The sequence below is a fragment of the Pezoporus occidentalis genome, unplaced genomic scaffold, assembly GCF_034315485.1.
Source record: "Pezoporus occidentalis ecotype Australia unplaced genomic scaffold, CSIRO_AGI_Poc_V1 ctg3, whole genome shotgun sequence".
In the NCBI taxonomy this organism is placed as follows: domain Eukaryota; kingdom Metazoa; phylum Chordata; class Aves; order Psittaciformes; family Psittacidae; genus Pezoporus; species Pezoporus occidentalis.
In genome coordinates, this window is record NW_026914940.1 from 10679028 (window position 1) to 10689304 (window position 10277).

The 10277-nt window shown below is 39.8% G+C and overlaps 1 protein-coding gene across 1 annotated transcript in view; it reads left to right on the top strand.

Moving 5' to 3' along the window:
• TMEM65 (transmembrane protein 65) overlaps positions 1–8607 on the top strand; it is a 34854-nt gene extending 26247 nt beyond the window's left edge. Inside the window, exons 5-8 of the mRNA XM_062627090.1 lie at positions 799–853; positions 2044–2086; positions 3079–3184; positions 4715–8607. Coding sequence (XP_062483074.1) covers positions 799–853; positions 2044–2086; positions 3079–3184; positions 4715–4810 — 300 coding nt within the window. The 3' untranslated portion in view covers positions 4811–8607. The remainder of the gene's footprint in view (positions 1–798; positions 854–2043; positions 2087–3078; positions 3185–4714) is intronic.
• The last annotated feature ends 1670 nt before the right edge of the window (positions 8608–10277 follow it).

Here is a 10277-nt window from a genome sequence, read left to right on the forward strand (position 1 = left end):
GGGTTGGAACTGGATGATCTTAAGGTCTTTTGCAACCCAAACTATTCTGTGATTCTGTGATTCACTGACAGTGTGATATTAATAGTGGAAAAATTGAGGTGGGAAAGGACCACAAGACCTATCAGGTTTCTAGCCTTTCGCTTGCTCAGGGTCTCTAATCTGTAACTTCCTGCTCAGAGCAGGATCACCTGTAAGGTCAGTCTAGGTTATTCATGGTTTCATCCAGTGGTACTTGAGAAGATGCAAGGGCAGAGACTGCAGAGTCTTTCTGGGTAACCTGTTCCAATGCTCAGCTTTCTTCACAGCGGAAAATAGTCTCCTGTATCCAACTGGAACATGTCTTGTTTTAATTCATGCATGTTGTGTCTCGTCTTTGGACCATGTAATGCTGTTTCATCATGCAGTTCACTGCAATTTTGTTTCTTCACCTAAAGAAGTAAGGAGCTAGAATACTGTGTTTTGTTTGTTCAGTATTTGTAGAAGTTTGTATTCAGAGCTACACAGCTAAGAATTACAGTGGGGGAAATGATATGCAGAGATAGGGGTTAGTTCTGTCCATTAGCTGGCCATTATGGAAAAATATAATCTATTAAAAGAGTATCAGAAGTAAGCTCTTGTCCTGGGGGGAAATATGTATGCCAGGAGGATGGGAGCTGTGCAGATCTAGTAAAAGTAATGTCCATTTGTCCTTCCAGTGTCAACATAAGCAAGCAATAAGCAATACTTTTGCTGGTTCACTCAGTGTAATCTATTTTAACTCCAAATATCTCAAGTAATGAGAAAATTCTTATTTTTCAGGGAACCCAAATAGAATTGTCAATTGGAGTTATCCTAGGAATTTCGACTATGGCAGGCAAGTAATAAAATGCAGTATGTGTCGACTGATAAGCACACTCCTATATTTTAGGCTGACAGTGGGCCACAGGGCTGGAAATGGCTCTTTGTTGGTCTTGCAGCTGCATTTCCTAATAAAGAAACAACCTATGGTTGAAACAAGGACATATTCCATTTGCAGAAATGGAATTTCAGTTCACATAGCTTTGGCAATGCTTGTTGTCCATTTTAATCTAAAAGCTCAGATCCTGGGTTGCTTAGGAAAGTGTATTTGCATTTCTGTAATGGGACTGCTCTATATTCCCTAGGGTCTGATCCTTAGGTATGCGTGTTTATGTATTTGTAAGTTGCTGTTTGCTTGCAGTGCAGAGTGAAGATCGGTGTTGGTGTCCTTTTACTGTGCTGGCCCATGTTCTTGGTGGCTTTTCTGCCTCCCTGTGATACCACGGGAAGGCCCAGCAGCCACCCTGCTCCTGCACTGGACCAAAACTGATAAGTTCTGCTCAACAGCTTTGGTGCCTCTGCAGTGTCAGAGGAGAGAAAATACTGCTGGATCCATCAGGTGCAGTGTGGCTTGAAGTCACACAGACAGCTTAAATGCCGAACAGATGTGCGGCATTTTTCTGTTGCAATGCAAGGCAATCACAAGCGAGCTTATCTCACTCAGATCTGCTGTGAAATCATGTATATTCAGTGTATAACTTCATTCAGTCGTATCTGCAGTATTCCTAATCTGACACAGTTTGTGGGTGTGCTAAAATGTTTATCAAAGCTACACATACGAGTAACAGCTCCTTCTGTTTCCCGTGCTCCTGCACCTCTTCAGGCACTGGAAGGCCTTGTTGGTGTCCAGCATTAGCTGTATGAAACTGCAACCACCCATGGCTGTTTTTAACTCTGATCTGAAGAATTCTTACATTGGTTTCCAGGTGTCTGTGACCTCTGTTTGTATTTGTCAGGTGTTCTTCGTGTGAGCTGAGAAAAATAGTTACACTTCCCTATTATTGTTAGTCTGCTGCTGCTGCAAACTGTAGTAAGGTCAGAGGAAAAAAACTCTTAAAGAGACTTACTTCTAGTCTTTTATGCTGTATCTACTGAGAAGAGTGACAGACACTGGGGCAGGGAGGGATGGTAACTGATTGGGTTTATTTGTAATGAAAATAATCCTTTCCCTTCTTACCCCCTTCTCTTCCCTTTTCCTCCCTCCAGCTGCAGCTCTGGGAAACCTTGTTTCGGATTTAGCTGGACTGGGGTATGTCTGAACTTGTGTTGAGAATATATGTATTGTTTTCCTCTCTTGCAAACACTGTTGGTGTTACTGAACTCCAACATTATAAACTGCTGAAATACAATTGTTTTGTTTCTTCTAGATCTTGAGTTTTGCTTCAGTAAACTACATGCCTGTAGAAGTGTATTCTAAGGAAAAGTTGGACTGTTGTGTTTTCTTGCCAAGGTTAAAACTGCAGTGTCATAGTTCTGAAACAGACTAACTGTCCTGTTACTGCAGTATTACATATTTTAAGGGATAAAATTGGGATTGGCATTTAGTCCGACTCAGTGTAGTCTGTAGGCAATGCTTGCTTTTAAGGAAGTTTTAATGAGAACTTCTTCTGCAAGAAGTGCTTTCGTTAAAAAACAAAATGGAAAAATACATTTTTTGTGACACAGTATGTTGCTATGGTAGAATATCCCTCATATACCTGCTCCGGTTGTTATAACTAGATCAAGAGGTATTTCCTTCTCCTCAGACAAAAGTTACGTATCTCAAATGCCTTTAGATCTCGGCATACCTACTGTATGGTGCAGTCAGATGCAGCTGACTTTATTTTTTAAAGGAATAATTGCTGAAAGTAAAGCTTCAGTTGTGACTCTTGTGCCCACTTTTCCTCTTTTTTTCCCTGCAAATAACGAGGCTTATTCCTAGTGTGTGTATGTAACCTTTCCGCCAGTGAAGGTTAACAAGCTCTGCAAAAATACAGTAATATTCACACCAGCTTTGTCTTGCTGCATGAAGTTTTTTCTGGAAATACTGTGTATCAAATTAGTAAGAAAATGAGTGAACTTGCAGTGCAAAGTATTCCAATCAGAAGTCTGATGATCGCACTTTGCCATATTTACCTCTTGATGACTTTAGCTGAAGGAAAAGCTATTCATTTTAAGTTCAGTGCTTCAGATACTTCAGAGTCCTCACTAGAAGTAATGTCAGATCTAAAATCGTTTGTTCTTGTTTTCTTGTTCTTCCAGTCTTGCAGGTTATGTAGAAGCTTTAGCTTCACGACTGGGTCTGTCAATCCCTGATCTGACACCCAAGCAAGCTGATATGTGGCAAACGCGTCTCAGTGCACACTTGGTGAGTATCCTGTAGTTAGGCACTGTTTGTGTGGAGCTTGTTTGGTTTAAACTAATATGTGATAGATCCTTTTTGTCACTTTTGCCATTAAATACTTAAGGATCACCAACATTTTACACCTTTCCTGGAAGGTTTAGTCGTGAGCCTGTGCCAGGGAGCATCATGAGACTGGATCATTTTGGGCTTGGGGTGATTTTCCATATGCAACAAGCCATGAGTGACTAGTACCATGGGCAGTCTCTGCAGTGACTTCATATATGCCATGGAGATACCTGGACTGAGCTCTGTCTACTGTGATAAGACAGTTATAACTCCTTAGTAGTTCACTCCCATACATTCTTTGTCAAGTGCTTGCTATTTATATACCTGTGCTAGTATGTGTTCATTTCTAATATTCTATAATTAGCTTGGATATGAAATTAGCTTTCCCCTGGGTAAATTTTCAGCATTTGAGTAATATTCAGTGTCTGGGTTTACACTTGTGGGACACTTAACTTGCAGATTCATTTGCAGGATTATTACTTAATTAATATTTAAATATTTGAAGTGATCCCACTTCGGAAATGAGAACATTTAGTGTATTTTGATGAAAGAATCAGATTATAAGAAACTGAGTAAAGAATCATATTCCTTTCACTTTGCCAGAATGAACCTTCATGGGAGAAAATATCATTGCAGATTTAAAGGAAGAGAAATAACACTGGCTACTGAAAACTAAGGGGAAAAGTCTGCTTTTAGCAGTGATAGATCAAAGCATTGAGCAGGGAAGAATTGGCATGTTTGTGGGCTGCTCTCTAGTCTGCCCAACCTAAGAGTCATCTTGCTGAAAGCTGAATTGGGAAAAGCCTGTCACTGCACTGCAGCGCATTCACAGCGCTTTTCTGTGAGGAGACTTCTGAGCATCTTTGCCTGAATGCGAGCAGTTTTTCTTTTATAACCATTGTCTCAAGTTTCTCAACGCTGTCCACCTGCTGCTGGCGATGTGGTTTGGATGTTGTTTGTTTTACTTTCGTCTCCTTTTGAATTCTACCTCTGAGGCAATTGTGAAAAACTGTGAAATGTTTTACAATCTTTTTTATTTATTATTATTGTCTTCCCCTTGTGCCTTTGCAAGCCATAGTGTTCACAAGGAATTCCTCATTCTTGACTTTGCATTGCCACATTCAAACAGATACATTTATAATTGCACATAAAATGTGCATGTGGTTTTGTTTGTTTCATCCCCCTTCTCTGTCTTCCTAGCCAGTCCTTTGAGTCTGTCTCCTCCCTTACCACCTATGCAGCTCTTCATGGGTCATTCCCCTCCTCTTTATTCAGAAATGTGCCTTTTATCACAGCACACGCTGTTTCTAACCTTGTCATATCTGTCTCTCTCTCATAGATTGTGTTTCTAGTCTGCATGCTAAGAAAAATATGGCTCCCAACTGAAAACTAGAACAAAGGGTCTGTTTTCCTGGTTGTGTTGGTACTACACAGCAAAGGAGTAACAACTGATCAGTGAGAAACTTACTTTTTTCCCCCTTTCTCTAGGGTAAAGCTATTGGAGTAACCATTGGCTGCATTTTAGGAATGTTTCCGTTGTTGTTCTTTGGCGATGAGGAAGAAAAACTGGAAGAAAAAAAATAACCTTTTTACAAGACATATACAAATGTAAACTACTGTACCTCAATTACTCGATTACGCTGTCAATATTTAGGAATTAACAGACAGTAAGAAATGTATAGACTTGGGAACAAAACCTTCAGCATGTCGTTTTATGGAAACACTAATTTATTGTGGCTTTGTTGTGTTCAGTACTTCTTTTTATAAGATATCATCTAACTTTTTATTTAATTGTAAATTTTTGAAGTGTTTTCACTTATGGCAAAATGTTTACCACGTTCCCCTTTGACTTTATTCTTTCATGGATTATGACTCTGATAATCCACCATGGGTGACAGTATAACTCTTGAGTTGCATATTGGTTGCTTAACAAATGCATGACAAAAATCTTACTGCTGTTCATCAGGTCCTTCAATGCAGATTATTAAGGAGGTCAGTGATGAGTAATTTGAAGTCCCTCACTTGCAAGATGTCTGGTTGCTCCCCTGACCAGCCATCAGTTTGCACTGCCTTTAGATTAGATATTTCGGTAATCTGTGACAGCCTAGTTTGCATTTTTCACAACACTGATTAAGTGTGTCTGAATCGACTTCTGAGATGATCATTTTAAGGATTTCACAAGGTAAGTGTTTCCAGTATAGGCTCTTTACCAAGTCCATTTTTTGGTGGTGGTTTAGCACCTTCTATATTTCCATATTTGCCTCTTTTTTTCCTTTGTAAACAGTATTTTGAGAATTTAGACATCTTAAATTTATCTTCCTGCCTTTTGAGCATGGTATTAAAGAATTCAGAGCAACTGTTTCAAAAATCCAAACAATTTTTTTTTCACTGTTCAGCTTAAAACGAGGTGTGAATAGTTGGGTGGGTGGATGAGGCTGGGAAACGCTTCAGGGTATGAATGAGTGCTGGTATTGCAAGTCTGTAATGGGTGGTTCAGTTGAAACAATAGTGTACCATCAGTCTGGATTAGAGGACCTGATCTGCAGATTAGAATTTTGTATTTAAGATTAAGCCTTTGCTACTTATTTTTTTCTGCTGTGGGACAATTAGTAAAAAAGACCCCAAACAACAAAAAAGGGAGACTTGAGGCCTTTTTCCTTTTTTTGCCTTTTATTTTTGCAGTCTTACTTGGTGTATTATAGATCTGACAGCGCAGACACATGTAACTGTGTTTTTTTAATGTGGTCATGAATAAGTTGATTATGACTATCAAATATCCATAATATTTCAGGATCTGACTTGCCAATAGCATAATGCTAAACTGATAACTGTTGATTAGGGGAGAGGGTTTCTTACCTGGTTGAATAAAATTTGGGAAAGACACTAAAAAGAGAGGCACAGCCGGGGCGCTCTGTTTTATTGCTGGAATTGTTGGCACTTCTGAAACCTGTAGAAAGAAACGTTAAAAGAATAAAAATGATGTCCCCTGTTGACTTTAATTTGCTGTAGGAAAAGTCTTGTTGTAATGTGTTATGTTTCACAGAGCTCATTGCTTTTCTCTTGGTCATAAATCTGACTTCTCTGTTCTCATTTCTAGAAGCCCTTTAAACAGCAGTACTGAAACTTTGGCATCAACCTTTAATGAGGGAGACAGTGTCATATCTGTTCTTTGAAAAGCAGACTTTGAAAACTTGCAGTGAGTAGTCCTTGTAGCATGTACAGTACTTTGTACATTAAACAATGAGAATCTGGACCAAACTGTCAATCTGAAAGAGAGTTTAGCCAGGCACGGAACACAAATGCAGAGGAGTTTTGGCTCTCATTTTCCAAGTTGGAAGCTTTATTGAAAAAACCCCAAATAAACAACAAAAGAAGCCACCAATCACAAACACCACAAAAAACATCCTCCTTAGAAAATTATGTGCTCTTCCCCCACAGATTGCTGCTAGTTTACAGTACTTCAGTGATCAGTGTTTTAGTCATCCAAACATTTGCCTTGGCTTTACCTTTTCTTCCTCTGCATGTACTTTTGTTTCTGGTATGTTTCTATACAAAGCTATAGTTCCCACATGTTCTTTTTTAACTGAAGTACACATCAGAACAATTTGCTTGTAGCTGTTTGTACAGTAATACCAACAGTCTTTCCCGTTATGATACTGGCATCTTCGTTGGAATCTTCAGCAGTGGCCAGACCTCTGTTCTTTGTCATCGTACCACCTGAAACACTGTTTTCATCACTTTTTTAGAGCTCATGAGAACAATGGGAAGGCTGTGTCAGCTGTCATAGTAGTTTTCATTTTATAATGGCAATAGGAAAGACCGTGTATTATTGTTAAGTAGCTTGTGTATGTAAATCGAGTATGTTTTGTTGCTGTATGTCAAACTATTGTACTGCAACCAATACTTTTATTGGGAATTAATGAACTAAAATATCTTCAAAGAAATTAATCATGTGTCGTCTTGTTAAACTATGGAGCTGGCCACAAAAATGTGGGGGGCAAGTGACACATGGTAAGAAATCTTGAATGTTTCAGGCTGTTGTCTGATACCGTCAATCAAGAAGGTGATTTCTGGGGTTTCAGTATTTGACAAATGTGAAGAAATAACTCATGATTTGAGAGGAACAGTGGCTCTGCTGGAGGCTGAGAGAAAGTGCTTGTTGGGGCCAAGCTGCCACCCTGAGTACAGTAGGGGTAGCTTGCTTTGCCTACAGGGTCTGCTCTTGTGTGGAGGTGGTGCTGCTTCATGTGGAAGATCTGTGCCAGATCTGTATCCTGTCTCCTCACAGGGAGGGTGGGTTTTTCTGGGGTGCGTGGATAAAGGTAATCCCTGATGGCTCTGATCATGACTTTTAAAACGCTTAAGACTGAAGACAGAGCACTAACAAAATACTCTTCTTCATTTCCTGTTGTCTTCTCTCTTCTCAATTAAAGGAAAACCAAACACTGCAGGCTTGTTCAGACACTTCAGTATTGCTCCATCTTTTTATTCTGTCGGTTGGTCCTGTGTTAATAGGAACTTTTTGAGTTAAAGGGCTGGTAGACCTGAAATTGTGTTTATTTTAAAATGCTGTCTTTTATTGTAACCTAAAATATAATGTATTTTTGACCGTATGTTATCTCTAGGGACAAAGAACATGCATCTGATAATATGGTTAACTAGATCTTCTTGTCAGTATTTTCTCATGCATGTACTTTTACATAAATTATTTGAATTCAGACAACATCTTTTGTATTGTCTTTAATTAAATTGTCAAACTTTCTGTAAACTTTTGTACTACAGCAAAGGTGTTCTGTGTTTCTTTATTAGACCAGATGCTGGAGGGGAAATGTTAATAATATCCTGTGGGTATTCAGCCTCAGCTATACAAACCAGGAACAGATGATTTGAGTTACAAGCAGGTGGTCCTTTGTTACTGTCATAGGAGATACCACCATGGTGGAGTGGTACTTTTGTCTCTTCATGCTTGGAAGAGCGTGATTTAAACAATTAAAATGTTTGCATGGTAAATCAGTGGTGTTTGTGATTAATATGAGCCAGAAGCCCACTTGGGGTTTATATGGAAACTAAACCTTCATGAATTTTCCCAGACTTTGGAGCTCTTCACTTTGTTTCACTCCTTGGTCACTTCCCTTCTGCGCATGTCTGTGCATAAAGAAGTGCTGTGAGTGGAATATCTGTACTGAAAGGATGGTCTTATCTCATTTTGACAACCTGTATAGCTGCATTGTGTAAATCTCTACATTAATGTTGTACAGAGTCTGTCACACTTCTGTCCGACATGTTTCCCTCTTCTCTGGTGTTTTACATGGTCTAGTGACAAGCTGACAGAGCAGTGATATATAAACTAAAGGTCTTAATAAAGCATCGAGGAATTGTCATCCTGCTCTGAGAGTCTTACGCCTCTGGAATTTTTTGACCTAAAATGCTAAGAAAATAGCTAGAGCTACCCCAGGTTGCAGTTAATACTCTCCTAACACAAAGTCAAGCTCCTGTTTTAAAACCTTCATTTAAAGTTTGCTTTGGCTTTTACCCTTGTCTCAGTGTTCAGGACCATGGGCATGCAGACTATTGCTTCAGAATAGTAGTATTTTTGGGGGCAAACTTTTTTGGGGCAATCTTAAAAGGCAGCCAACGTAAGTGCAAAAGGGTTTGACTTTGCTTTGGTTTGGAAGACTACCTCCCCTAATCAGAACCCACCTTCTAGAGACCTGTGAGTTTCCCTGTCCCTGCTCCCCCAAGAGATTGTCATCACTAGGGTTTGAGCAGTGCATTCTTTGAGCCTCAGGTGTGGAAATCAGAATAGTGACCTTGTGTAGCAACAGGGAGTGTGGATTGCTAATCTCTCCTGTAAGGAAATGATGCCAAGATAAGGCCTCTTGTAGCAGAGTGTAGGCAACTGACAGGAAACCGTTTTGGTTTAGCAGTCTTTACTTCAGTAGTCCATGGCTATCTAAGCACCTGGCTTAAATAATGCTGCTGCTATGAATGCTACTCCACGGTGTCACGAGTTGCTCCTTTTTGTATGTGTGCAAAGACTAAGTTGTGAAATACCAAAATTAGTTGAGTCTTCAAACCTGATACATTTTTGTGTCGCTTCTGTGTTCTGTTCTTCTGTTTATCAATGTCTCATTTATATATCTGTAATTGTGAAAAGGGCCTTATGCTTTTGCCTAGAGCATTTAATTAAACTGTAATTGTTGATATTAGCCATCAGTAAATAGATTATTATGAACTGTACCGAATGGGACCATCCACTGGTTAGTAAACATCTATCCGAATACTGAGATTTGTTGGATCTAGAGCTGCCATTCTTGTTGGGAAGAGGTTGCCACCAAGGAGGGTGGTAGTGCAGTAACACAGAGTGCTTCCTTGTCTTTGTACAGCATTGCTGCTTGCATTTGTCTGAGTGATTTGCACCCTGGTGATGCTACCTATTCTAGCTGAAAATGGCTTATCTGTTGCTTCCAGCTAGGACCAAGGAGGAAAGGAAGGAGAATGGGATTCTGGGGGATCATTTTCCCCACATGGGGATGCACATAGGATCTATTAAAAGAGAAAAAAACTACAATGATTTGCATTCATGCTACTTTCCTGCTGTTCTCTGTGCCTCAGAGTGCTCCTAACGTGCTGGGAGATAGGAAGAAAGAGCTGATGAGGCTTCCCTCCCTCTGAGTGGTTTTTCTGCACATCTCAGCTATTGAGCTGCCAGTAATCCCTGCATAGAAGTACTTGTCAAAGGAAAGATGATACTTAAATACCCCCTTTTGAGCACAGGAATCCTTGAATGGGAAGAGGAGAATGATTACAGGTGATCTACCTTTGCAGTACAGCTGCCTGATTACCAAAGACCACATCAAAACTGAGTTAGATCTTAAAACAGCCATTTTTGGTGAAGTTTGAAATGCACATCTGCAAGCGACTCTTTCTTATGTGGTTTCCCCTGATTAGTTACTTGCCCCATTTTGTGTAGGAGCACTGAAAGATGTTACTGTCCTTCTACCTGCTTTCCTGTATGAGAACACCATGGCAGGACTGGGAGAGAGGCTGT